At 46.2% G+C, this 27,601-nt stretch overlaps 1 protein-coding gene and 1 long non-coding RNA gene across 5 annotated transcripts in view; one reads left to right on the plus strand and one right to left on the minus strand.

The window, feature by feature from the left end:
- LOC117202437 (uncharacterized) overlaps window positions 1–4,855 on the minus strand; it is a 59,827-nt gene extending 54,972 nt beyond the window's left edge. For all 4 annotated transcript variants that reach the window (XR_007472295.1, XR_007472296.1, XR_007472297.1 and 1 more), the window contains exon 1: window positions 3,267–4,855. This is a non-coding gene — a long non-coding RNA (uncharacterized LOC117202437). The remainder of the gene's footprint in view (window positions 1–3,266) is intronic.
- Window positions 4,856–4,897: 42 nt separating this feature from the next.
- STK35 (serine/threonine kinase 35) overlaps window positions 4,898–27,601 on the plus strand; it is a 45,870-nt gene continuing 23,166 nt past the window's right edge. Inside the window, exons 1-3 of the mRNA XM_004272657.4 lie at window positions 4,898–5,352; window positions 5,943–6,543; window positions 19,476–20,225. Of these exons, the coding sequence (XP_004272705.1) occupies window positions 5,047–5,352; window positions 5,943–6,543; window positions 19,476–20,188 (1,620 nt within the window). The 5' untranslated portion in view covers window positions 4,898–5,046 and the 3' untranslated portion in view covers window positions 20,189–20,225. The remainder of the gene's footprint in view (window positions 5,353–5,942; window positions 6,544–19,475; window positions 20,226–27,601) is intronic.

Consider the following 27,601-nt stretch of genomic DNA (forward strand, 5'->3'; position numbering starts at 1 on the left):
TAAGAGTTAATTACTACTACGAGTTAGATACTATTACAAGGCTTATAACAAAAATCCCCTTTCTCACCACTAAGTCCCATCCCATGAAGCAATAACTCATTCTATGTTTACTTCTTTATACCTGACTATGGTGTCACTTCAAGATTTTCAAATTTTAGACCTTTTCTATTAACTTACAGCTATGGAGAATAAAAATTTAGTCTCTCCCTCCCTCTCTCTCTCTCTCTCTCTCTCACACACACACACACACACACACACACACACATACCCTCCTGCTCCAATTTTCCCAAAATAATTATATCATAATTTCTGGTTAAATCAATGTACTGTTCTTACATTATAATGACAGTGTAATATTATTTCCAGCTGAGTGTTGTAGTTTATGATGATTACAATGTTCTTCTTACAAATTGTCTTTATTTTCTTGGCTTTAATAATCACCTTGGCTTATTTGCTTAGTTTTCTGTGAGTAGCTCCAATCCATCCTCAAATTCTTTGCCAGAACTCCAATCCTCTACAATTGCCTCAGCTTTGTGCTCAGTCTAGGGGCAGTATAGTGTAATGCAGCGGTTCTCAAAGTGTGCTTCCCAGAGCAACAACGTTAGCATCAGCATCACCTGGGACCTAGTGAGGCATGAAAATAATCAAGCCCTACCCAGGACTTACTGGTTAGCCGCTCTGGGGGTGGGGTCCAGCAATCTAGGTGATGCTGAGGTGCACTTGAGCTGGAGAACCGCGGTTTGTGTAAAAGTTAAGAGTTTGGGCACCAAAACCCAAGGCTGCTGGGGATCAGATTTCAGCGATTCCACTTGCTTGTAATGTGACAGCTTCCAAGTTCAATCTTCCCATTCATAAAATGGGGTCAACCGTATCTCCCTGTAATTGTTGTGAGCTTTGGGCTGTTAGGAAGCATGACAGGCTCCAGTTTTTCTTGCGGACAGCCCTCCTGGAGCCTCTGAAATCCAGTTCTATCATGCGAGGGGAGTTCAAGCCAATGGCATAGCCTCCCCACAGCCCTCCCCAGCGTCCCCCACTCAGAGTACACCCTCCACTGAGGCACCCACCTCAAGCTTCCATCCTTCAGAACATCCACAGCCCCTCTGAGGTCCCCCTCCCATACCCCATATCAGCTTCTCTCCCCTTAACCCCTTCCCATCCTCAGCTCCCCTGCTACAACCGCCATTTCAGACGATTCTCTGCCAGGGCCCGGTGCCACCTCCAGCCCCCAACCCTCAACTCCCAAGCCCCCTCCTCATTCCCACTACCCTCTGACCGAGCCCACTGGAGCAGTCTCAGCCTTCTCCCAGCTTCCATCCCTTCCACACTCCTCCACTCACCCAACCTTTCCTTCCCAGCCCAGAGCCTACTGCTTTCCCAGAGAACCCCTCCCCCCACCTCAGGGCCAGCTGCCCCTTGGGCGTTCTTACCCACTGAAGTAGTGGGGATGGGAAGGGAGCATCACCATTCTGCTTCCACTACTCTTCCCTATTCCCTGCGCTGCAGTCACACTGGCCGCTTTGGGTGCTACATCTCAGGGCCTTTGCACCTGCTCTTCCCCCTGACATGGAATGTTCTTCTAGTTGGTATGCATTACTGCTCCTTAGCAGTAATTCCCACCCAAAGGTGACCACTGATATGATTTCTGCAGCCACAGATCAGTGTAGCTTGCCTTTACATTAATGGAATTAAATAGTATGTACTCTTTTTCCCCATTTTTTTTTACAACTTTATTGAGGTAAAGCTGCAAAAATGATGTACAAAAACTGCACTTATTTAAAGTGTACAGTGTACACTCTGAAGTGTTTTGAACATATTCCCCCCTTGAAAGTATCACAAGGTAATTTCAAGGTAACGAACATATCCATCCCCTCAAAAAGTTTCTCAAGTCCCTTTGTATTCCATCCCCTCTCCCCCACCCCAACTACTAATCTGCTTTCTGTCACCATAAGTTCGTTTGCATTTTCAAGAATGTATATAGAATCATCCAGTATATACCCTTTTGTTCCTGACTTCTTTCACTTAGCATAATTATTTTGATTCATCCATGTTGTATCAATACTTCATTCCTTTTTTTTTCCCCCCACTGAACAGCATTTCTTGGTACAAAAATACCACAATTTGGTTATCCCTTCATTTATTGATGAACATTGGAGTGTTTTCCAGTTTGGGACTTATAGAAAAAGCCACTATAAACATCCTTATGCAAGTGTATTAGTGAACACAGGTTTTCATTTATCTTGGGTAAATACCTAGGCATGCAATTACTGGGCTATAGGGTAGATATATATTTAACTTTATAAGAAACCGCCAAACCTTTTTTCTCCAAAGTGGTTGTACCATTTCACATTCTCACCCATTGGCTTAAATTTGACATCAGTCATGTTCCTGACAGCTTCTGTACTTACTCCCTCTGCCTGAAATGCCTTTCCACTAGTTTTAGCATGGCTGGCTTGAGGTCTCAGCTTGTGTCACTGTTATAGATTTAGTTGTTATAGACTGGTATAGACTTAATTCCCCCCTTCCCACCATTGCCAAAATCATATGTGGAATTCACAACCCCCAGTACCTTAGAATGTATCAATAATACATTTGGGGATAAAGTCTTTAAAGGGGTGATTAAGTTAAATGAGCCAGTTAGGGTAGGCCCTAATCCAATACAACTGTGTCCTTATAAGAAGAGGAAAAGATATCCCCACAGAGAAAATGTCTTATGAGGACACAGCCAGAAGGCAGCCGTCTACAAACTAAGGACAGAGGTCTCAGGAGAAACCAAACCTGCCAACACTCTGATCTTGGACTTCTAGCCTCCACAATTGTGAGAAAATAAATTCCGTTAAGCCACCCAGTCAGTGGTATTTTGTTATGGCAGCCCTAGCAAACTAATACAGAGGCCTTTCAATCAGCATTTTGTAACCATGGGAGTAACTGACTCAGGCAAGAACCATAAATGAATGCTAAAACCAGTGGGTGAGAGTCTGATGAAGAACAGGGTAGTCTCAAAATATCTTCCCACAAGACACTTAATAATTACAAAGGGAAAAATAGTAACTTTTCAGTGTAGTACCTTGGCAGACACCACCTTAACCAAATGATCAAAGTGAACATCATCAGTATTGGAATAAAAATATGCCATGTGCCTCCTGATGTGGTACACTGAGGACACAACTCCTTTCAGTGCCATTCCTACCAAAAATGCATAACCTAATTCTAATCATGAGAAAATACCAGACAAATCTAAACTTAGGGACATCTACAAAATAACTCACCAGTACTCTTCAAAAATGTTAAGGTCAGGGCTTCCCTGGTGGCGCAGTGGTTTAGAGTCCGCCTGCCGATGCAGGGGACACAGGTTCGTGCCCCGGTCCGGGGAGATCCCACATGCCGCGGAGCGGCTAGGCCCGTGAGCCATGGCCGCTGAGCCTGCGCGTCCGGAGGCTGTGCTCCGCAACGGGAGAGGCCACAACAGTGAGACGCCCGTGTACCGCAAAAAAAAAAAAAAAAAAAAAAAGTTAAGGTCATAAAGGACAAAGAAAAGCTGAATAATTAACTGCCTTTCTAGAGTAAAGGAAACTCTGGAGTCATGACAACTAAATGCAAAGTGATCCTGACTGGATCGTAGGAAATAGCTATATTATTGGGACAATTAGCAAAATTTAAATATGGAAGACATATTAAAGAATTGCATTATTGTCAAAATTCTTGATTTTGATAATTGTACTGAGATTTTGCAAGAGAATATCCATGTTCTTAGGAAGAACACACAGAAATATTTAGGAATGAAAGGGGAATGATGTCTGAAATTTAGTCTAAAGTGGTTTTGGGGGAAAAGAAAATACAAAAACATATTATATATAATACATACACAAACAAATACACAAGAGAGAATATGATAATGCAAATGTAGTAAAATATAACAAATTATTATTATGGTTAAATTATGAGATTCTTTACTATTCTTGTAATTTATATGTAAATTTGAAATTTTATCCAAAAAAAGTTAAGTTTTTAGTGACCACACTAACAAAGTGGCCTGTTCCCAACCCCCAGGCACTCTTTAGCTCATTCTTTTCCTCTATTACACTTACATTGTCAAAAATGATCCTATGTATTTATTTAATAATATCTAACATTTAATGTGTGCAAGGCCCTGTCCTATTCTAAGCGCTTTAACTGTCTAACCTCAGTGAATCCTTCAACTACTGTTCTTCCCATATTACAGATGAGGACAAGAGACACTTAAGAAAGTGTTATTTGCACAAAGTCACCCATATGATTTGACGAGGCACAGAACCTCAACTAAGGTAGAGACTGTCTTGTTCGCCGCTCTTTCCCCAACAATTTAGAACAAAAACGGTGCCTAGCACATTACAGGCACTCAATATCTGTAGATTCAGTTTACAAATATGGAGCACCTACTCGGCACTGAGGTACAAAGCAGTAACAAAATATTTAAAGATTCATGTCTAAATGGAGCTTACATTTAGCACTCTCAGCCCTGCACCCAATTAGCCACTTCAGATTTATATCAAAATCTAAATATTTATATATTAATATTTATATATTAATATTTTATATAATATATATATTTTTTATTTGGGGCTATCAACCCTGGGAGGCAAGGCCGAGTCTACCCATTTTTCAGAAGGGGAAACTGAGGCTCCAAGTGGGGCAATGTTTTGCCCAGGATCAAGGGGCTTAATAGGAGACTGGGCGTGGATTCCATCCCAGTGCGGGCGGTTCCCAGGCAAGACCTATGAATCAATTAAACCGACCAATCCAATCAACCAATCAGTATTTATTAGGGCCTACTGGGTACAGCTCCTCTTCATGCAGCGCAGGCAAGGAAGAGAGGAGGTTGCGGTGCGCAGGCGGCTGCGGAGACCGGAGGCCGCTGCCCGATCGCGGGAATTTGGCGCCAGTTTTTTGTTGGTTGGGTGTTCTCGCCTGTGATTGGGCCCCGGCCCCGCGTGGGCTCACCCGGCTGCTACTGGTCGGCCGACCTTGGCAGGACCCGGGCGGCGCAGTACTCGGCTGGCCTCCCGGGGGATGGGCCACCAGGAGCCCCCGCTGGCCCGAGTGCGGGCGGGACGTGCGGCTTATATAAAAAGGTTACGTAAAGGGCTCAGCTGGCGCGAACACGTGGAGAGCCGCGGGAGCCCCGACGCCCAGTTGTCCCTCGAGAGCACCGCTGCCGTCACCCGTACAGCAACAGGCTCTGTCGCACGCCCGACCCGGGCCACGGTCTCTCGCCCGGCTAGGTACCCGAAGCAGCCCTGGCCCGGAGCGGACCACCCCCAGCTGGGGGCCTTAGAGGGGAAACGCGCTGCCCGGAAGTGGAAGGGCGCAGGCCAGGTAAGGGCGCGGTCCGCGGAGTGAAAGCTAGCACCCAAACTGGAACTACGCCCGCCGCCTCGGGCGTCTGGGGAGGGCAGTTGGGCCCCCGGTTGGGCGCGCTCAGGGACTCCGGACTTTCAAGGCAACCCCTTACACCCGCAGCCCGGCGGGACTTGGGTTGGTCCGCTGGGCTCCGCTCCGGCTTAATTCAATGGACTGTTTACACCCGGGAGAACACAGGGCGGGACGCGGGGAGGGGCATCCCAGAGGGAGCCAAGCGGAAAAAAGATCTCCACAGTCCGAATTTCTTCTTAAGGGCGATTTTCATAAGTCACGAAAGCTGCGAGTCCTTGTTTCTCGTATTGCTATGCAATAAGTTAACTGAAAAGGCGGGGAGTTTCTGCTTTTCTTTCCGGCTCCCCCTCTGAGCCAGTGCCCCGTGGTTTCGTCTTTCCCGCTTTCCCCTCCCCTCCCCCGTTCAGTCAGCAGCCGTGCTTTCCGTCTTAAAGGGGCCGTGGCGGCCGGAGGAGGTGGTGGGACGCCCTGAGGCCTGCGCTGCTTGCCTCCCGGCCTTGGCCTGGCCGTTTAACCGATTCTTTCGCCCGCAGGTCACAATCCAGGGTCCCGCTCCTCCGCGTCCCGGGGCCGGACGGAGGGATGAGGCAGGGGGGTCCCGGGCAGCGCCGTTGCTGCTCCCCCCGCCGCCCGCAGCCATGGAAACGGGGGAGGAGGACGGCGCCCGCAGAGGTACACAAAGCCCCGAGCGGAAAAGGCGAAGCCCAGTGCCGCGGGCGCTCAGCGCGAAGCTGAGGCCGGCGGCTGTGGCCCAGGCCATGGATCCGGTGGCGGCCGAGGCCCCGGGCGAGGCCTACCTGGCGCGGCGGCGGCCGGAGGGCGGCGGCGGGTCGGCGCGGCCGCGCTACAGCCTTTTGGCGGAGATCGGGCGCGGCAGCTACGGCGTGGTGTACGAGGCAGTGGCCGGGCGCAGCGGGGCCCGGGTGGCGGTCAAGAAGATCCGCTGCGACGCCCCTGAGAACGTGGAGCTGGCGCTAGCCGAATTCTGGGCCCTGACCAGCCTCAAGCGGCGCCACCAAAACGTCGTGCAGTTTGAGGAGTGCGTCCTGCAGCGCAACGGGCTAGCCCAGCGCATGAGCCACGGCAACAAGAGCTCACAGCTTTACCTGCGCCTGGTGGAAACCTCGCTCAAAGGTAGGAATGCCGAGGGCCGCCCTGGCCACGCATGGCCTGGACCCACGAATCTGCTGGGCTCGGCCCAAACTGACCCCTAGACCCTGGTCCCGGTTCTGTCGCCCTGGACCCGACACACCCTCCTTTCCGGGGCAGATATTCGGGCCGCCCTCTCCTCTCCGGATCCATGATTAGTCCCCGGCACTAATGTTAGCTGGTATTTTAATAACAAGGGCTCATTAAGTGCTAACCATTGTCGTAGGAAGTGCTCCATAAGTGTGAACCATTACTATGAAACGTGTAGCATTTTTAAGGTCGGACTTGGGAGTGGAGGGCGTTGGGTTCAGAGTCGGTGGAAGAACTGCCGAGCCCCCTCACACTCTAGGGCCTCTTCTGTTTCCCTCCCAAAGCAAACAAAAAAAACTTTGCTGGACCCACCCACACCCGCTCCCTGTCTGGTTCCAAAAATCCTGACACCCTCCGGCTCCACCCGGCTAACTCTTGTTTCCTGGTCTTCCTTTTCCTCTGAGACCCCCCCCACCCCCCACCAGCCCTTCATCCCAGGGCAGTCAAGCAAACCGGCAGCTTTCAGCCTAGGTCCTCTAGGGGCCTGCAGAATAATAACTCCACAGGTGGGTCGAGAGCTGTCACACAACACACCTAACATCTTTTTCTTCCCTTTTACAGCCACCCTCTGAGGCTGGCTTCCAAGTGGTTTTATTTATAGGGACGATGGGGCTCAGTGAAGCAAGGGGATTTTGCAGTCCTGGGAGGGCTAGTCCTGGTTTCGGGGTTTTAACTGCAGTTAGGGAGTGTGTGCATCCTGAGTGCTCACGTGCCTTGTTGAAACTACAAGTAGCCAAGGGTCTGTTCATAGAAGAGAGAGCCAGTGGACTAGGAAGGCCAGAGGAGACTTTCTCAGGGGAGAAGTTGCTAATCTGAGACCCAGCTCTGCCCTAGATCTCTTACAGAGTGACTTGAGGTATAACTTGAAAAGTAAATCCTCTTCTCTTTCTATAAGTGGAGAAACTAAGGTTTAGAGGTGAACGAACCTAAGTTGATGAAGGTTAATCAGCTTGTAAGGGAGGTATGGTTGTACTCCTGGTTTGTTTACAATTTTTCATAGCTTAAGCGATGTGAACTCAGATCTGTCTTGATTCAAGGCCTCAATCCTTTTAAAAGGTGTAATGGTTTCCTCCCTCCCCAAAGGATGATCTAGATCTGACCTTAGTAAGAGCAGGTAGGATTTGGGGTGGGGTTGGATAGGGCGTTTTGTTTGGAGCTTTTGCCTGACTATAAGATCCTCCAGGCCCATCCCAGGAGAACTCCTGGTCCTGTTTCAGGTCAGTTGTTTGACAGCGGATTGAGGACATGCTCAATATTACCCGGGGTCCTTTTTCAAAATAGGCTTCTACTTTTTATGCCCATCCCTGCCCCATCCATCCTGAAAAGCCCACCCTCTCTCCAGGGTAAATATATTTGTTTTGAAAAGACTTTCCAGGAGATTTTTTCAGCTTACCTGTATTCTACAGGCTCTTCACTTCACTCTCAGACTGTCTTTTCTGTGGTTAATGAATGGTCTGGACTTCCAACTTACATGACTGCCTTGGGATGTAGGAGTTTGCTTTTCCAAAGGATCCTCTTCTATCCTCAGCTCATTGATACCAGTTTTGAAACTTCAACCTGGGTTGGAAGTCTTTGCTTTGTGTCCCTACGTATACTGTTCAAACTTTCCTCACTTGTAGAATTTGTCAAAACTCCGCAGTAAACAGTGGCAGCATAACACAGGCTTTGGGGTTAGACTCACTTTCAGTCATAGTTTGTCTCAGCTGACTGCATGGGACAAGTTGTTTCAAACCTGTGGGGAGCATTCCTTTACTAATAGGGTGAGGGTTCCTCTGTCATAGGGTTGCTGTGCAGCCTGGGAATGTCAACAAGTGCTCCAGATGAGGAGAAATTTGCTGCTTCAGTAAGTTCAGGCTACGTTTTGAATCTTCTTCCACTGTCATCCCCTTCGAAATTCACAATGTTCCTGTTCAAGTTTCCCAAACTTGACCATGGAACACATTCTGTTTCCTGTACTGTAGGCAGCGCCAAGTTGACAGAAACACTGGTATTTTCTTCCTCCCTTTGTGAACTAAAACTGAGGCCTAAAAGAAACGAAGTATTTTGCTTTAGCGCACATACTTAATATGTCCCTTTTAGTTATTTGGAGTCTTAAATATATGAGCCTCTACTATGGGTCAGTTAGTATTCTGGGCTTAGGGAGAGAGCAGTAAAGACGATGCATGTTGCCTCTGCTTATAAACTGATATTCAGATTTATGTGTCAAGTGTAAAGTTAACAAGCAGTTAATAGGCGTTAAGCTTTTTGCTATCAGTATTAAAGTGGAGAACAAATATCCAAATTACTCCAGGTTAAGTTTTCCTGACTTCAGCTTCCAAAATTTAGCAGTCCTGATATGCCGCCGGGGCAGATTCCTTCTAGTTTGCAAGTAATCTGGTTCAGCTCTGTCTGTAAACAGATGCGGTCACCTCTTGCCCCGACTCCTGCAATTCAGGATAATTTTGAATAGACTGAAAAGTGTTAATCTGCCTTAAAGTCTCAATGAACCAAATCCACAAACTTTTACTGAGGTCCCTATGGTGGTATTTGCAGAGGAAAAAAAAAAACTCTTTGTCCCAAAGGAATTAATTTGAAGTTTGAGGACATGTAGAAGACTCAAATGCTAATCAAGGTCATGGAAGAAAAGGCAAGTTGGCTCATTAATGGCTTTGTTCTGTGTTGTACATATTAACAAGAATGAGAATCAGGAGCTAGCCAGAAGTTAGCAGAGAAGGTGGGCTTTGAAAGAAGGGGGCCTAGGAACACATGAATAGGTAGAGAAGAGACTGCTATTTATTTCACAGTTTGGCCAAATAGAGAACAAATAGAGAATGGTTGTCTGTCTCCTTTCTCCTCCCCCCTCTCCAAGTATCAACTCCACTAGAAGGCATTTCTCTAGTTTTAAAAAATTATGTGTGAATAAACCAATATCAAAAAAGGGGTAAGGGGACTTCTTAATGCAGTTCTTCATCTTCTCCACTTAGATAGACTTCTGTGTCTTATGTCCTTCCTTTCTCTCTGAACAAAGACCAAAAAGTCCTACCCAGAGCATTAAATAGAGAACAGAAGTTTCAGACAGTCAGTAGTGAGCCATCTTAGATGTCTGATCTGGCCTTCTGTTTCACAGGGAAGGAAATTGAAGCCCAGAAAAGAGACGGGACTTGCCCCAGATGAGTTAGTGGTAGTATTCAAACCAGTCTCCCAGGCTTTTTTAAACCAGATTAACAATCCTGTAAATTATTTGGTTGATGGGTTGGTGGCTTTGTTTAACTTTTAAGAACTTTTAATTAAAAAAGGGTTAACAGTTTGCTTTTATCCCCTTGTTTCCATTGCCAAAGGACCCTGTCCTGATTGCACCTAAAACTGAATTCAAGATTACTGCCACTTAGACAGCAGGCATGCCAGAGCTCATTGTCAAACTCAGAAATTCTGATGCTCTCTACAAAGTGCACACTGATCCTTATACAAATAGCAGCAAATAAAGACAAAAAAAAAAAAATCCACAACAAACTGTCAAGGCTCATAAAACTGAATAATTAGAAGTTTGGAAAAGCCAGGAACCTAGCTTATCCCAACTTGGTAAAACGTGACATGTTCCGCTTGACCAATTATTTGACGTTTGCTGTACTCAAGATACCTGGAGGGGCTTTCACATGGGTGGGAATCTTGGCCCTTGCGAGGCAGTCTTGTCTGCACGCCGATGCACGGTGTGACTGTGAGCCATGCACTGCACTAGAAGAAGCTATGCAGAGTTTCCTCCACGAGGCATGCAGAAGGCTTGGCCATGACAGTCGTGCAAGGTCATGAGTGGTGGGTGTCCCAGAAAACAGTAGAGGTTCCCTCTGGGAGCATAGAGGCCTGGGGAAGCAAGGAAGGAGGTAGACCTCAGGAAGCTGAGGGGGAGCCAGTGTCTTAGTGGATGGGTTGTTGGCCTGCAAACTCCTCTCAGCCCATTGAGAGCCCAGGGAAATCTTGGGCTCAGAGCTGGGTGCCCCCTTCCCAGGATGCTGGAAAGCACCTCTGAATTCTCTACTGCAGCTTTGGGGTCTCAGAGTTTAGAGATCCCTGGGTAAAGGCAGGGAGCTGAATGGTAGTCTTCGGCTACCCTGACCTAGATATAAAGGCAGCATTTAGGGTCCCGGGAAATGAATGGGATACAGTAGAACATTGGTATTGACTGGGAGTCGGAAGGTCTTAGTCCCAGTTTCACCCTGTTAATAAAAGCTAAAACTCACTGATTGCTGTGTGCCAAGAGCTGTTCTAAAGGCTTTATGCCTCTTAACTGTTTCAGTCTTCGTAACCACCTTTTGAAGTCAATACTATAATTATCCCTATTTTACGAGTGAGACAACTTGAGGCGCTGAGGTTAGTGACATTGCCCGATGTATAGCAGCTAAGCAGAACCAAGCCAGGCTCCAAGCCCCGGCATTCTGGATTGAGTCCGCTTTCCTTCACAGCTGCGCTGCACTCTTGGGACAGGTGGCTTAAGTTCTGGGCTCTCCTGTTTTTCTTGTTGTTAAATGGGTGTAATCATATTTTACTCAGAAGCTAATGGCTACTATCTATTTTCAATTATGTGTTAACCAGTACTTGTGGCACTGCTGATTTCTACTGGTGCCTCCCCTAGGTCTCAGCTGCCAGGGACCCTCTGCCTCCTTTCTGTTCTGCTCTCGATTGTCTTGGGACAACCACACAGACTTTCCTTTTCTCTTGCTACTGACAGACTGCTTTCCTTCTGTGTGCATTGGGGGTTTTAGATACCAGCCCCAGGAGATAGAAGCAACACTTACTTGAGAGCTTTGATTAATTGGCATTGTATTGGGTAGGGCTTTTTACAGTGTAAGTACACTCTCAAAGAGAGCTTAGCTTCCCAATAGAACATCAGTTTATTTTCAGCTCGAACTTGGCTTTTGGTGGTATTTAGCCACGGGCCCTCCTCAGTAACTCACAAATTCTGGATGTTTACATAGTTGTCTTAATCTAAACATTCTTCATGCCCTATACTAGAATGTTCTCTGATATTTCTCTGTTTTAAGCCTCTCCAGCTAACAGTTCTCATCTTGATTCATTTCACCCAGTTATTGATCACCTACTCAATGTGTGTGAGGTGCATTGCGGGAGCCCAGAGACATGGTCTCGTTCCGCTGTGGTGCCCAGTCTAAGGGAGGAGGTGGGCACAGCACAACCAATGATACTTCACTGCAGCCCGTGAGAGGTGCTTTAGGGGGGACAGCTGGCAGGAATGTGGACTAAGTTTAGAGGAGGGAAGGAGGAGTTGTAAAAGGGTAAACCAGAAGTGAGCCTGGCACGCAGTAAGGCTAGGCATGTGGCAAGGACCATTGCACATGGAGAGAGAAACAACCAGGACTGCCCTACTCCCCAGTCTGCCTGGCCAGTGGAATCTGCATTTTTTAACAAGAGCCTTGCAATGTTCCAAGTCCTAATAGCTAACCTTAGATTTTTATGGTTCATCCTCTCATTTAATCCTCTCCACTTTAGGTTGGAGTTTTTGTAACCTGGTTTTACACACAAGAAAATCAAGATCCATTAAGTCAAGTAACTTGTCCATTCCCACAGTGGTGAAAGGTCAGGCTCTAGGTTTATATCCAGATGTCTTTGCAATTTTTAACATGATTAACACCCAGTAGTTGTCTGCTCTGGTGTCCAGGCACCTTGCAAGAGGCTTCGTATGTCACAATTAAGCCTCCCAACAGCCCATTGAGGTAAGTGTCTCTTCCCAATTTATGGAAAATGAAATATTCATGGGGTCTTTTTTAGCAGTTTGCCCAGGGTCACATTAGCCATGAAAGTGTGGGAGTGGGTGGTTTTGACCCCAGGCCTGGCTGGCTCCTTCTCCTTTCCCCCTGGGCCTGAGAGTTCCTAACTGGCCTCTTGGCCTCTACAGGACACTGCATCTTGCCCTGGCAGCCACCCTGAGCGGGTGTGTTCTGTAGTGCACAAAGACATTTGATTAATGAAGTACTTTGAATTGAACACACCCTGTGGTGTTGACACTGGACCCAGCCTCTTTATAGTGACACAGCTCAAGGTCATTGAGGCTGGGAGGAGGGCTTGGTCTATGTGCTCATTTTGGGAGAATGTGCTGAATGGTCCTCATCTTCAGCATCTTCTCAGGACTGATCTTCTGAACCACTTCTTTAGTTAAAAGTTGTATATTAAAATTTTTATTTAATCAGCAGGGATAGCTATGGTCATAACAAATTCAAACCTCATTTCTGGATTCCTTTATAATATTTTCTTAAACATAACTTTCAAATTTTATATCTTATGTCTCACTTCACATTAAACATGCTTATGATGTGTTATGTGATCTTCTCTTTTGGCTTTTTAAGTAAATTTTGTTGAAGTAAAACATGGCCCTTTAAGCATTCAACTAAGTGGCAATGCCATTATTAACCATTAATTACTCGTGGACAGTTGTTCTAACTCCTTACTTGTACTGTGCTGTGTGGAATACCAGTTCTGTGTGTCTTTAGTGCTTGGTGTGCCCTTTTGTTGCTGGTAGTGGTAGGTTTTTGTTTTTGTTTTGCCTTTTTGGTACTCTTCTTTTAGAATAAATTCCTGGAGTGGGATTTTTATGTCGTGTTGAGCATTTTGAAGACTTGTGATAAATATTGCTGAATTGTTTATCTCAGCATGCTTATCAAAATCATAATTAATCCTCTGTGAAAAATGAATCAGTGAGTTATGTGGTTGGCCTATCAATACTGGAGACTTAAGGAACATTGAACTCCTTGGGGGCGTCCATAAGAGTACTTAAGGAGGAACTGTCACAGTGGGAAGTGGAACATCCAGGTGTTAACTTCTGCTGCAGGCAGTGAGAGGCAGCAGTAAAGCATCAGGGTTAGGAATCCAGGCTGTGGAGACTCTGGGGTCTGCCTCTGTGAGACTGTAGTGAGACCGAAGGCAAGTTATTTAATCTTTTGAGCCTCAGTTTCCTCACTTGTGAAAGGGTCATGTACGTAGATGCAAGTTGGGAGTAAGAAGAGAGGATTGGCTTCTTCCTTCCTTCCATCACATGTGAAGTGACGAGTTGCTCAGTTCTGTTGATTCTAAACCTCCAAGACCTTTCTCCCATCCCCTTCCTGCCTCCTCCCTGGCCAGCCCTCACTTCTTCAGCTTTCAGGACCTCCTGATGCATCTCTTGGCCTCTAGTCTGTCTTCCACTTCTAACTCCTCTTGCCTCCAGAGGGAACCTGTTTCGTCGATTCTCAGACGTGTTCTTCCACATGTTAACATCTCTGAAATCAGAACTCAGTCAGTGGCAAACCAGAGTGTTGTCAACAGCTTGGATGTCTTACCTAAACGGTACATCTAACTTTACATTGGTGACTTATTAGTTTCAATAAGCAGCTTATCTTTCTAAAATACTTCAAGAACTTTTAGTCACTTCCCATTTCTTAGAGTTCACATTCTTGTAGTCTGCCAGATACCATTATGAGCAGACTCCAGCTTCACCTCCAGCCTCATTTCTCCCCATCTCCTACCACATCTCTTCTGTGATTACCCCAGGTTACGTGGGTCCCTCGCTGCACGCTTACACCCCCCTGTGCCGTGTGCTCACTCTCTTCACCCCAGGAAACACAGTGCATGAGCTGCTTACTCTCAGCCTGCCCTTCTCTCGTCCTAACCACCCTTCCCTACCCCTCAGGCAGAGCTGCCTCCTCTTCCTTATTCTCGTAGCTGCAGTCATTCTGCTTCCAATGGCTGGAAGCCTTCATAAGGGCAGAGGCTTTTGCTCATCGCATGTTTGGGGTCTGCCAAGCAGTGCATGCTCTAGCATAACTGTGTACTTATACTGGAGCATAGCAGATGCCAGCCATTATATAGGGGAGGGATAAACAACAAGGTTCTGCTGTACAGCACAGGGAGCTGTGTTCACTATCCTGTGGCAAACCATAATGGAAAAGAACATGTACATGTATAACTGAGTCACTTTGCTGTACAGCAGAGATCGGCACAACATTGTAAATCAACTATATTTCAATATAAAAAAAAAGTCGAATTTCTGGAGGATGCTTGGAAATAGGCTTATAAAATTCTGAGTATTTTGTATCCCTTTCCAGGAAGTGCCTGCCTTTCCACAGCTCATACTGACTTACCATCATGCTGAGCCTCCTGACCTCAAGTTTCTGAATACAGCCCATTTTGTTGGGAGACTTCAGCCACTGCTTATGCCCATGAGTAATGAGATGCGAGGCACCTGCTTGATTTTTTTTAACTTTATTTTTAAAAATTTATTTATTTGGCAGCGCCAGGACTTAGTTGCAGCACTTGGGATCTTGATTGCCGAGTGTGGGATCTTTTAGTTACAGCATGTGGGACCTAGTTCCCTGACCAGGGATCGAACCCAGGGATCGCTCCTGCATTGGGAGCACCAAGTCTTAGCCACTGGACCACCAGGGAAGTCCCTTGCTTGATTTTTTTTTTTAATTGTTTCCCTTTGAACTGTGGCATAGGATATGTTTTGAAATACAGAGTTTATTTTGTGGTCTTCTGGCTACTGGACTTGGGAAAGGTAATAAAACGCCCCTGAAGATAGGCCTGCCGCTGATCAAAGTGCATTTCTTTGCCCCCTGTAACCTGGGAGTTAGCACATTCTGGTGGAGGGATGTGGCTGTGCAGGATCGCACCTTACCAACCACTCACGGCTGTGATAAATAGTTCCTGGAACCCAGTGGGCTCTCAAAGGTTGATTTGCCACAAATCCTTATCACCTTCAAATAACACTCTCTTTTCTACAGCTCTGGGCAGCTAAATTTTCAGCCCTTTTTAGTCTTACAGAACTGTCAGATTTATACCAAACAAGGGAATTATAAAACTTAAGTAAATTTTGTTTGTTTCTATCAGTTCAAAAAACTGAATTTCATGTGAGGATTCTACTAGTGTCTGCATCTGTTTGTTCCAGTTTTACATCCCAAAACTGGGGAAGTAACCACAGGGTGGCTTCAGTGACCCACTGGGGTCGCTGTGAAACAGACCTGAGCTGAAACTCCACTGGTCACCTGACCTCTATTGGCCCCCTACCCTGACTGGACCATGGTGACGTTTTGAGTCTCTAGGAATTTGTGTCAGCTTAGAACCAGTGTTCGATAATCCCTGGAAGTTTGACCATTTTCCCTTCCCCAGTGCGCAGTCACCCTGGTAAATAATGAGACTTGGGCTTTGGCAGGTCAGAAGAGGAAAGTTACCTGGGAAATCAGGCACATGTCGAGTAGGTTAGCTTTCAGCCTGGGTCCTAAGGTACACATTCAGATGCACCTGCACAGATGTGGGGAGAGGGGTCACCTTTTACGTAGAGAGGTCACCCCAAATAAAAGTGGCCTGCTCTGGCTAGAATATGGATTTTAGCTATTACAGCCTGAGAAATGTGATATCATCATCCATTTTCATTTTCTGATCTCAGTTTCATCTTTTGCCTAACGTGTGAAAGCTGTATTCTCTGGCCTCCAGCACTGAGAGTATTGAAATCCGTGACTTGCTAGGACTTGGCTGGGGTCTGGTGGGAATGATGATGTAGGAGATGGTAAAGGATGTGATTCCCCCAAAGTACCTTATACTCTGCCGACTGTGACTTAACTCAGGAGTATGTGGTGTAAGTGTCATTCTCATTTGATGGATGAGAAGACTGAGTCTCAGAGGTTCAGGGACTTGCCCCAGGTTCTAGCTATCTTCCCATCATACTCAGTCTCGAAACCATCCAGTAAACCGGGGGCAGAATTGGGGTCTCAAGCTAGACTCCTGTCTTCTGGTCTTCTATTACTCTTCTGTTACTGTGTGCTCTTCTACTACTTGCTTCTCAACAGAAATGCACCCAGTGCGTTGAGTGCCGCATTCCCTCCTTCCATCTGGCTGTGATGAGAGGTAGCTGAGAGGCCCAGTAGACAATCTGCCTGAAGGAAAGGGCTGGAATTCTTACATGCCTCTTATGTTTTTTGTGGGCAGTTGGGATTCCTTCATGAAAACACATACTGCAGCTTCTCATGAAATAAGCCCAAGGTCTTACCCTGTGCAAAGTGCTTTTTGTCTCTGGGACAAGTAGCTACGCCCCCCACTTTCCATTCTGTCATGCTCACTGATGCTTTGTCTGCTTCCTGTCCAGTTCTGTCATCTCTACAAACAGCCCCCTTCTTTGGCGTCTCCTGACCTTAGCTCATTCCCCAGAGCAAGTCCCTCGATCCCAGGTCTCATCTACCCACTCACTCACTGACTGAGGGCACTTTTTTACCTTTTTTTTTTCTTTCCCTGGATTCTCATAACCTGGACTTATATGTAATCTGTTTTACAGAGTTGTTGTCTTTTTATTTCAATTGCCATAGTTACCAACTTTGTGTATAGAATAATCATCATTCCCCACCCTTTATTTCCCCACCAGAAGTTTCACTGTTTTCTGATGTGGCCTTTGCAGAAGGAATTTGATGCCTTTTTAATAGTTTCCTTTCTGGCTCTACCACCCCCAAACATTTCTTGCTCTCCTTTTTATGGGTCTTTACTCGGGAGTCTAGGTTGATTGATCAGGGCTCAGATCACCACTTCATTTTGCAGTCTTTTATTTATTTATTTATTTTTGGCTGCGTTGCGTCTTTGTTGCTGCATGCGGGCTTTCTCTAGTTGCAGTGAGCGGGGGCTACTCTTCGTTGCAGTGCATGGGCTTCTTATGGTGGTAGCTTCTCTTGTTGCGGAGCATGGGCTCTAGGCACAGCGGGCTTCAGTAGTTCTGGCTCAAGGTCTTAGTTGCTCAGCGGCCTGTGGGATCTTCCTGGACCAGGACTTGAACCCGTGTCCCCTGAATTGGCAAGCAGATTCTTAACCACTGTGCCACCAGGGAAGTCCCTGGGGTCCTTTTAGATAGAACCTCAGCCTACTGGAGCAGATGACCTAGAAAGAGGATTATGAGATGGGAAACAACTGATTTAAAAAAAAAAAATCTGCCCTAAACTAGTTCTACCTGTATGACTTTTGATTGTGAGCAGTATAAACAAATTATATAATTACAGGGGAAATGTGGTCTGTCAGATCGTGGTCAAAAACCTAAAGCTGGGCTTCCCTGGTGGCACAGTGGTTGAGAGTCCGCCTGCCGACGCAGGGGACACGGGTTCGTGCCCCGGTCCAGGAGGATCCCACATGCCGCGGAGCGGCTGGGCCCGTGAGCCATGGCCTCTGGGCCTGTGCGTCCGGAGCCTGTGCTCCGCAACGGAAGAGGCCACAACAGTGAGAGGCCCGCGTACCACAAAAAAAAAAAACAAAACAAAACAGAAAAACCTAAAGCTTTTGCCTTGTCCGTCTAGTCATCTTCTTGGATCAACCTAGAACTTCCAGACCACTGGCTTTTTGTAGGCTATGTTCCTTGGTAATTTCGGGGCTTAGCAACATCTCATCTGGATCACCCATTCTCTTTGTAATAAAGTAAATGACTAGTGAAAGAAACCCTCTGGCAGAGGCTGTGTGAGGGGTTGCAGCCTTCATTTTTGGTAGAATGGAGACACTGTACGGGGGATCAGAGGACTTTTCCTCAGGGTCTGGCTCAGTCACGAATGATCCATGTGACCACCTGGGGCTGACCCAGCCTCATCAGCAAAATGAGACACCTGCCTACTTAGGCTCAAGCTTTTTGGGCTCTTGCAGTCACCAAATAACTTCATGCTAAGGCTTCAGTGTACCGTTAATTGCTTTATAAAGTGTATTGGGATTTGTTTGGAGATGCCAGTCAGCAGCTTTCCTGGAGTTTCTGTGGTTCAAAAGGAAAGACTTTCTGAGGAAGGCAGAGCTGGAGTTTCAAGTTTCCACATAACTTGATGACATCTTACATCCACTTCAGACTTCCTATGTACACCTCTCTGGTCCGTTTATTCCTGTGCCTCGTTATCCATCCCATCTCAGCCTAGAGTTTCCTTCTGGCTTCTCCCTGCTGATTTACTGCCTGTCTCTTAGGGGTCACTCAAGTCCTGCCCCTTCGGACTTCTTTAGATCTGGTGACTCCTACCCACCCTTCACTGTTCGTAAAACTTGACCTTGATGCAGATGCACAGCTAATGATGCTTGCTGTTTTAAACATCCGTTATCTCCTTCAAACTAAACTTCATAGAGATGGGCCTGTCACTTACCTAACTTGTGCTAGGCATGTGGTGGGCTACCAGAAAACACTGAGTTGGAGTGTGTCTGAAATAAACTTGTAGTGCCATTCTAGTTGCATCGGCAAGAATCCCTACACTAGGCAGGAAGGAAGGAAGGGAGGGAAGGTCTTTGGCTTAGCATGGAGTAACAGACATTTGACGGTCTTCTCACATATTTTCCCTCGTCTCAGCAGCAGCCCTGGGAGACGTGGGTGGTATGGTGCTGGCTGTTTGGAGACAGTATAATGAAACACAGTGGCGCTGCAGTCATGGATTTGAGTCTGTTAACTCTTAAGTCGCTGTGAGCCTCAGGTTCTTCATTTTATTAGATGGGGCTATTTCTTCCTACCTCCTAGGGTGGTAGTACATATTAAATTGAACGTCAGGTGCCAGTGTTGGTACTCTGTGTTACACATGGCCATTTACAGGTGAAGAAGCAAAAGTGGAAACTGGGAAAGGTGAACTAAGTTGCCTCCTGGCTAATCATCAGTAAACCAGGGTTCCCTTATCTTGTTATCACTTGACTCACCCTGTATGAGTAGAGATGGGCCTTGTTGTGCAGAGTTGGCTCCGTGCCAGTTATGCTGGTCCTCTTGGATTGGAGCGATCGTCATCACTGTCACTCCTACTCTAATATGCTACAGCCCTTTAGTCTACAAGTGGTGTGACTGTGTCCATCTCACTTGGGCTCTTTCTGGTCTTCCCTTGATTTAGGAGAAAGGATCCTGGGTTATGCTGAGGAGCCCTGCTATCTCTGGTTTGTCATGGAGTTCTGTGAAGGTGGAGACCTGAATCAGTATGTCCTGTCCCGGAGGCCGGACCCAGCCACCAACAAGAGCTTCATGCTACAGCTCACGAGCGCCATTGCCTTCCTGCACAAAAACCACATCGTGCACAGGGACCTAAAGCCAGACAACATCCTCATCACAGAGCGGTCTGGCACCCCCATCCTCAAGGTGGCAGACTTTGGACTAAGCAAGGTCTGTGCTGGGCTGGCCCCCCGAGGTAAAGAGGGCAATCAAGACAACAAAAATGTGAATGTGAATAAATACTGGCTGTCCTCAGCCTGTGGCTCAGACTTCTACATGGCCCCTGAAGTCTGGGAGGGACACTACACAGCCAAGGCTGACATCTTTGCCCTGGGCATTATCATCTGGGCAATGATAGAAAGAATCACTTTCATTGACTCTGAGACCAAGAAGGAGCTCCTGGGGACCTATATCAAACAGGGGACTGAGATCGTCCCTGTTGGTGAGGCGCTGCTAGAAAACCCAAAGATGGAGTTGCACATCCCCCAGAAACGCAGGACTTCCATGTCTGAGGGGATCAAGCAGCTCTTGAAAGATATGTTAGCTGCTAACCCACAGGACCGGCCTGATGCCTTTGAACTTGAAACCAGAATGGACCAGGTCACATGTGCTGCTTAAAATTCAGGGCAAAGCATCTTGGGTGTTTTTAAACTAGGTGAGTGTACTTCTTTTTGTTCCGCATGCACACTTCCTGGACTACTGGATTCTTCAATCTGAGCCCAGGGAGGCGGGGGGTATGGAGTTGGGGGCAAATGCAGCGTTGAAGAGAACTAAGTGCTGGTTACCAAAGATTCCTCCCAAGTCTCAATGAAGAAATTGAGGGGTTATTTGAGTACAAATGAGAAAGTCTAGGGAAGTTTTGAGTAGACATTGCATTTGAGCTGAGTCTCTTAAGTTTTTTAGAAATACTTTCTCATCAATAAATGCTTACTGTAGAAAATGTGCAAAAGAAGTACGGACATTTTTTTCAGCATATAAACACTGTCCCCAATTTGTATCCTTCCTACTCGCACATCCAATTCTGCATAGTTTAGATCATGCTCTTTCAGGTTTAGTTTCCTGCTCTTCCATTCAGCTTTAACCCAAGCATTTTCCATGTCATACTTTGAAAGCATGGCCTTCAGTACTTGACATTCTATTATAGGTACAGTAACGTAACCATTCTCCCACTTCAGATAGCACATGTCCATTTCTCCATTTTAGATACTATAAACAGTGTGTGAGTGACTATTCTTTTAGAGAAATCTTTGCTTATTTAACAGATTGATTGTGGGCTTTCATTTGTCAAGTACCGTGCTAGGCTCTGGGATAACAGTGGTAAGCAAAATCAGAAAACATACCCCATCCTCATGACTTCTGCGGCTTAGTCAAGGAGAGAAACATTAAATCAGTATTTATCATAGTTGCTTTGCAACGAACGTAAGGAAATTGACCTTTCAGGGAATAGTGCCCAGAAGCAAGAGTAGGGAATTGGAAGCTGAGGGGAGCATCCCAGGTAAAAGGCCTAGCCTCTGCAAGGGACCTGAAGCCAGCGGGAGCCTAGCATATTGGAGAGCCTCCAGCAGTTTGGAGTAGTGAAGGATGTAGTAGACAGGTGGTAGTTGGGGAGGACAGTGGCCTGCTGGAGCGTGGATAGAGCTGAGGTGGATAATCCAAAAGTGTGTACCAGGAACAGCACTGGTAGTTCAGTTGGACCAGAGTCTGAGATGTGAGCAAGGGAAATAAGACTAGAAATAAGGTGAAACATGGGACCCTGGAATTTGACCTTGACTTAGTAGGCATTTGGGAGCCATATGCAAAGCAGAGCAGAGCAATGTAGCATTAAGAGCTTCAGCATGTGTAAGCTGATTTGAACCGGAGATTGGGAGACCAGTTGGACCAATTATTTGATTCACGCTAGTAAGGGATGTTGTTGAACCTAAATGTAGTAGCACTGAGGATAGAGGAGTGCTTGGATCTTTGGGGCAGAATTGGCAAGGCAACTGGCCAATATTGAAGTAGAAGGAAGTAATAGATGTTGGGAGATTAATGTCAGTAGATATACATGCTGGCTAGCGTATTGGTCAGGTTTGATTCATTTTCCTTAAAGGGAATGGAAAAGAAAAGAACATTGAATACTTACCATGAATGCTAGGTATTTTCACATGTACCATTTTGTTTCACCTTTGCAACCCTGCAAGGGTTAAGTCATTTACCCACGATCCTACTAATTTAAGGGCAGGTATATCTTAACTCATGTTCCTTCTCCCCCCCAGCCCCTTTTTTCTTAGTATCAAGATGGCAAACTGGAAATAAGCTAGACTTAGATTTTGCTGAAGGCTTGAGAGGAGGTGATAGTGGGTGGAAGCAGATCCCAGTGGTCATGAGGAAGGAGCCTCAGCACCTGGGGCACAGAGCCCTCCATTACCTAGGTGGGTTCTTAGTCCCTTCTTTCCCTTCATCACCCTCACATTTCTGGTTGATATTGGTTAATGCTGATTTGAGCCTGGTTATGCTTCAGTATTCAGTGAACTTACTTCTCAAATGAGTCACTCCAGGTTTAATTCTTCCATTCCACAAACATGATCTTCCAGGTGCCAGGCCAGTTTGTCCTACTGCCCAGTGAGTAAGAGAACAGCGTTCTTAAAGCTAGGTTTGGGGTAGTACCATGTTCGAGCCTAAAAAGCGTTGGCTAGACAGTATTTTAATTGTATTTCATGCTGTCACTTTCCATTTCCATCTCATCTTTTCTACTTTAAAAAAACCTCTTAGAATTCAAGTTTGCCCTGGGGTAGAAAGAAGGTTGTCATTGGAAGAGGGATCTGAATTTGGGTTAGGATTATGGGGTTGTCATAACTAATTGAAATCATGTCTCCCACTTGGACATCCACACTTGGGATTTGTGCTTTGTTGCAGGGCAAAGTTAAAGTTAAAGCTTAATAGCAGTGATTGCTTCAGGTAGGAGAAATAGGTGACCTTGGGATGAGAAAGGATCAGAAACATAGTTACGGCCAAGTGTCCCAGACTCTGACAACTAATGAGGACAGTGCTTGGTCAGTTGGTACCTATGCTGCCCTGTCCTAGCTGGGCACTTAGAACTGTGGGCCGGGTCCAGGGCCCTGGTCTTTGTGACCAGGAGCTGAGCCTTGTAGTGCCAGAGGTTCAAATCAGTTGTGGTATAAATGAGTATTTGGCTGGTTAGAGAATCAGAGGCTTGAGCTGGGAGGAACTATTGAGTCTAAACTCCCCTCTCTCCCAATCAAGCTTTATAGATGGAGAAGCTAATTCCATATATTCATTCAACACATTTATTGAGAAACTATTTGCCAGGGACTATTTCAGGCACAGAAGATACATTAGTGAGCAAAACCAACAAAAATTCTTACAGTTGTAGAGCTTACATCTACTGGGGAGACAGACATAACTTAGCTGTGGGTTAGTGGAGGGATATAGACCAGGATAAGGGAGATCAGAATGCAGGGAGGTGAGGGATGGAGGTATACTTCCAAGTGGAAGAGATCAGGGATGGTCTTAAGACAGTGACCTTTGAGCAAAGGTTAGAAGGAGTAGAGGGAGTGAACCATGAGGATTTCTGGAGGAAAAACATCCCAGACAGAGGCAATAGCCATTATAATAGCTTGAAGGCTAGATAGAGTGAGCAGGGAGGAGAGTATAGGAAAAGAAGCTAGAGAGGTAATTAGGAGTCAACTAGAATAGCCCTTGTAGGCCACTGTGAGGAATTTGGCTTTTAATCTTCTGGTCATTGGTGTGTTTTCAGCTGTATGATGTTTGATCTTTTGAAAGGATCACTGTACCTGCTGTGCTAAAAGTAAACTGAAGGGAGCAAGTGAGGGGACAAGATGGGAGGCTACTATGATAACCCAGGTGAGAGATAATGGTGGCTTTGAACAGTGGAACAGGGGAGGTAATGATTGGATTTTGGGTGAATTTTGAAGTCAACCAACACGGTTTCATGCTAGATTGAACATAAGATGTGAGAGAGAGGAATTAAGGATGACTACAAGTTCTTGGCCTTGGAAGCCATTGGAAGGATAGAGAGGATCAAATGAGATGGGGAAGAACAGATTTGACTGGAGAAAGTTAGGTCTTGGTCATCTGAAAGTTTGGAATGCCTGTTTAGAATCCAAGTACAGAAGTTGAGGGACTTCCCTGGTGGTCCAGTGGTTAGGACTCCACACTTCCACTGCAGGGTGCATTGGTTCCATCCCTGATCAGGGAACTAAGATCCTGCATACCCATGCAGCTCGGCAGAAAAAGAAAAATAATCACTGGTGACCAAGTACAGAGGTCGAGTAGGCTGTTGTATGAGTCTAGAATTCAGAGGAGAGAATGGTCTAGAGGTACAAATTTTGAGATGACCAAGGTTCTAAAGTGGGCATAGAGAAGATTTCAAAGCAAAACAGCTTGGAGAGAAGGAAAGGAAGCCAGAGGTATAGGAGACCTGGGCATGGTGTCCTGGAAGCCAGGTGGAGAAAAGACCTCAGGAGGAGGAAGGAATCAGCCGTGGCGTGTTCTATAGGTAGGCTGAGTGAGATGAGATGAGACTGGCCACTGACCATTGGATTTAGCGATTGGGAAGTCATTAGTGTTCGTGAGCAATTTTGGTGGCTCATAATGAGGAGAACCCTAACTAGAGTGGGTTTCAGAGAGAATGAAGGGGTGGAATTGGAGACCGTGAGAGAGTAGGCCAACGATTCTCAAAGCTTTTGGTCTGAAGGCCCCATTGCACTCCTGAAATTGAGGATTCCAGAGTTTTTGTTTTGGGTTATATCTACGGGTATTGGTATTAGAAATTAAAACTGAGAAATGTTTTAAACATTCCTTTCAAATGAATAGTAATTCAGTTACATATTAACATACATAATTTATGAAAAATGACTTTTCAAAAACGTATTTAGTGAGTAGAGTGGCATTGTTTTATATTTTTGCAAATCTTAACAACTGCCTTGATAGTCAGCTGGATTCTTATTTGCTTTTGCTTTGTAGACTGGTGCTATGTCACTCATCATGTAACTTCTGGAAAACTTCACAGTACACTTGTGAGAGAATGAAAGTGGAAAAGGCAAATAACTATGAAAAGTTTTGGCTTCGTGTACTGCTGAGCTACAAACCACATTTTGATGCCTCTTCCTGAGGAATTTTACTGTGAAGGGGAGCTGAGAAGTAGGGAGAGACCTAGAAAGAAGGGACTTATTCAAGGTCCCAAATGAAGGGGCAGAACTTGTGTGTCCTGATTCCTGGCCAGCTTTCCTATGAAACTTTTTGTCGTGGGTCAGACTCTAGCTGCATAAAGGAAACCCAGTCGTTCCCAGTAACAGCGTGATGAAGGAATGGTGAAGGAACGCCTCAGCAATCTAGGATTGTAGATTTCAGAGTAATGTTTAAATTGGGGCTAAATGGTTTCAGTTTTTTGCAACCATGAATGGAATTGCACTTTGGGTTGGAAACATGGGATTCCTCTGAAAGGAGTGTTGCCTCGTGGACTGTCCAGAATCGAGTCCCACTTCTGTGCTTTACTGGTTCTGTGACCTCAGGCAAGTTATTTTACCTCTCTGGGTTTCATCATCCATAAAGTGGAGTAGATCATACTTATCTGATTGAGGTTGTTGGGGGAGTTGCAAGAGGCTGTGAAAGTGCCCTGTAGAAACAGTCTAAGTGAGATGCTGGACGGCACAGTCTTAGATGCACGCTTGGGCTTGAGGTGGAAGCATTGTCTTCCGTTCCTCTGAAGATGGTGGTCTTTAGTTGCCTTGTTTCTGAGGATTGCCAAATAGCTTTCTTCTTTGAAACAAAGCTATAGTCAAGGCAACTCTGTCCAATTGCTTGTTCCAGAAAAATGTCTCTGTTTTTAAAGGTTACTCAGTGAGGGGTCCTAGCTCTCTCTTACTTGTCACTTTTTGAAGATGTTTAATAATCCCTAATGGTTCCTACCATCCATCCAAAAGCCTTACCCAAAGCAGGAAGCCAGCCAGACTGATGTTCCAGGTACCACTGCCCACATGTTACCGGGGAGGTTGCTGTGGGATAAGGGACTCTGCATTCATGGCCAAGTTTGCTGTCTAATACACAAACCTCAGTTACCTAGGGCCTTTTGAAGCCAGGGCCTTGAATGATGTTTATTTGGAGTGGGCAGCTCAGGTCTGCTGAAGGAAATCAGATGTTGTTGTGACCTAAGGGGTCACAGAGAATGTTCTTTGTACCATATGCGATCTTGGTAGCTGCCCAACATCAGAAAGAAATCGGGCCTAATTTCTTGTTGAAGTAATAAATGATATATTATTCCCTGGCCTAGGGTCCAAAGATGTGGCTCTGGGCTAACATGTTGGGTATCCAGTTGGCCCCTTGACCTGGGCTTCAGATTTTGTTTCTGTTTTATGAGATCTGAGGTTTTTTAACGTGAGGATTCCTAAACCCCTAGTCGAACCCCTTTGCTGGAGATTCAGAAGCTTTTTCAGCTCATCTCACGGGCAGCAAGCAGCACATATGCTTACACTGAAGCTGTAGAAGCCAATTCAGGTCATTCGCTTCCTTTCGGCTGGAATTATACCCAAATTGTGTCACATTATAGGTATCGAGTTAATCAAAAGTAAGACTAAAAACTTAAAAATGGGGGGGAAATGTTTAGTTAATGTGGTTTGTTTTAAACAACAGAGTCTTCAAAACAGAATCTGGGGTAGGGGGGCGGGTGGTGGTAAATTTTTAAAAGATTTTAAGTGCGAAATTGGGAACCCAAGACTAGAGAGGTCTCCAGGCCCCATCTCTGAGTGTGACTTCCTGACCCAGCCATCGGAACTAACCCAGGAACACATAAGACAGGCCTTTCTCTCACAGGACTGCCCTCCCTGTGGGAAGGGGCAGGATGAGACCATGGGTGAGACCTAGCTTCTGAGAATGTAAGACCCCCACTTGGAGCCTCACCTCCTGAGTCTAGAAGGCTAAGGCTTTGATGGAGGGCAACAGTGCCAGAGATGATGATAATTAATGGACATCCCTGGGCTGGGTGCTTTATGACCATTATTTCATTTACTGCTTTTCAAGTAAGTTCCTGAAGCTCTCAGAGCTAGTAAGGGTCAAAGCCTAGATTTCAACCCAGGCCCAAGTCCATGGCTGTAACCAGTATGGTGTATTGCCTCATGGAATTGCCTGTAAATCTCAAATGTTTTCAAAATTCAACAAACAGTTGAGCCTCACGTATATTGCGCGGCACTAGATGGGGCCGGAAATGCATTCTGAGTTGAGTAAGGTGGGCCGGAGGAGCCTGGCACTTAGTTGGTTTCCAGTTGGGAGGTTGTTTCTTCTACTCTGAGAAGGTTCAGAGTGTGCTGGCAAACACCTAGGTAGCCCAAAGGACAGCGATGGAGGAAGACTTCCCGGAGAGGGTGTGACTGCCGAAGAGACCCAAGTCAGAAGTCTGATTCTCACAGCCCAGAGGCTCATCCCTCTTAGTGTCTGGTGGAGCCTTGAACTGCCCAAAGGGAGGATGGGAGGAGCAGAAGAGGGAAGTGCCAGCCTCACCTTGAAGTGGATGATTAGGTCCTTGGAAAGAACGGAAGTTTTAGTTAGATTTGGGGGCGGGGGTGTTGGTATTCAGCCAGTGACTGTTAATTCTTAGATCCAAGCAGAACTAGAACTGCTGAGCATCTTTTGAGTCCCTGTCTATAACTGGAGGCCCCAGCCTTGCTTCTACCCTGTCTCACTAGACTTCACGGGGCTGTGTGAGAGCAGAGGGTTGTGGGTTTGCTGCTCTTTTCCCTGGGAATGTAAAGCTCAGCGTTCACTGAAGACCTGGCAGTTCTAGGAACCATTGGTGTGCAGGCCATCCCTTGGTTCTGGGTCTGTCTACTGGTGTTTCTTGGGAGATCCCCCAGGTGGGGAAGGCTGGTATTTGTAAGGCCAGGTAGCTCCCTGGGCGCCAGCTTTTGCCCCCGCTGTTGCCCTCTCTGTCTGTCACTCCTGCTGTCTCAACACAAGGAAACTGAGCTGTCTGTTATGTAATGGGGCTGGTTGCCCACAAGGATAATCTGTCCCTTG

Source organism: Orcinus orca, chromosome 16, assembly GCF_937001465.1.
Source record: "Orcinus orca chromosome 16, mOrcOrc1.1, whole genome shotgun sequence".
In the NCBI taxonomy this organism is placed as follows: Eukaryota; Metazoa; Chordata; class Mammalia; order Artiodactyla; family Delphinidae; genus Orcinus; species Orcinus orca.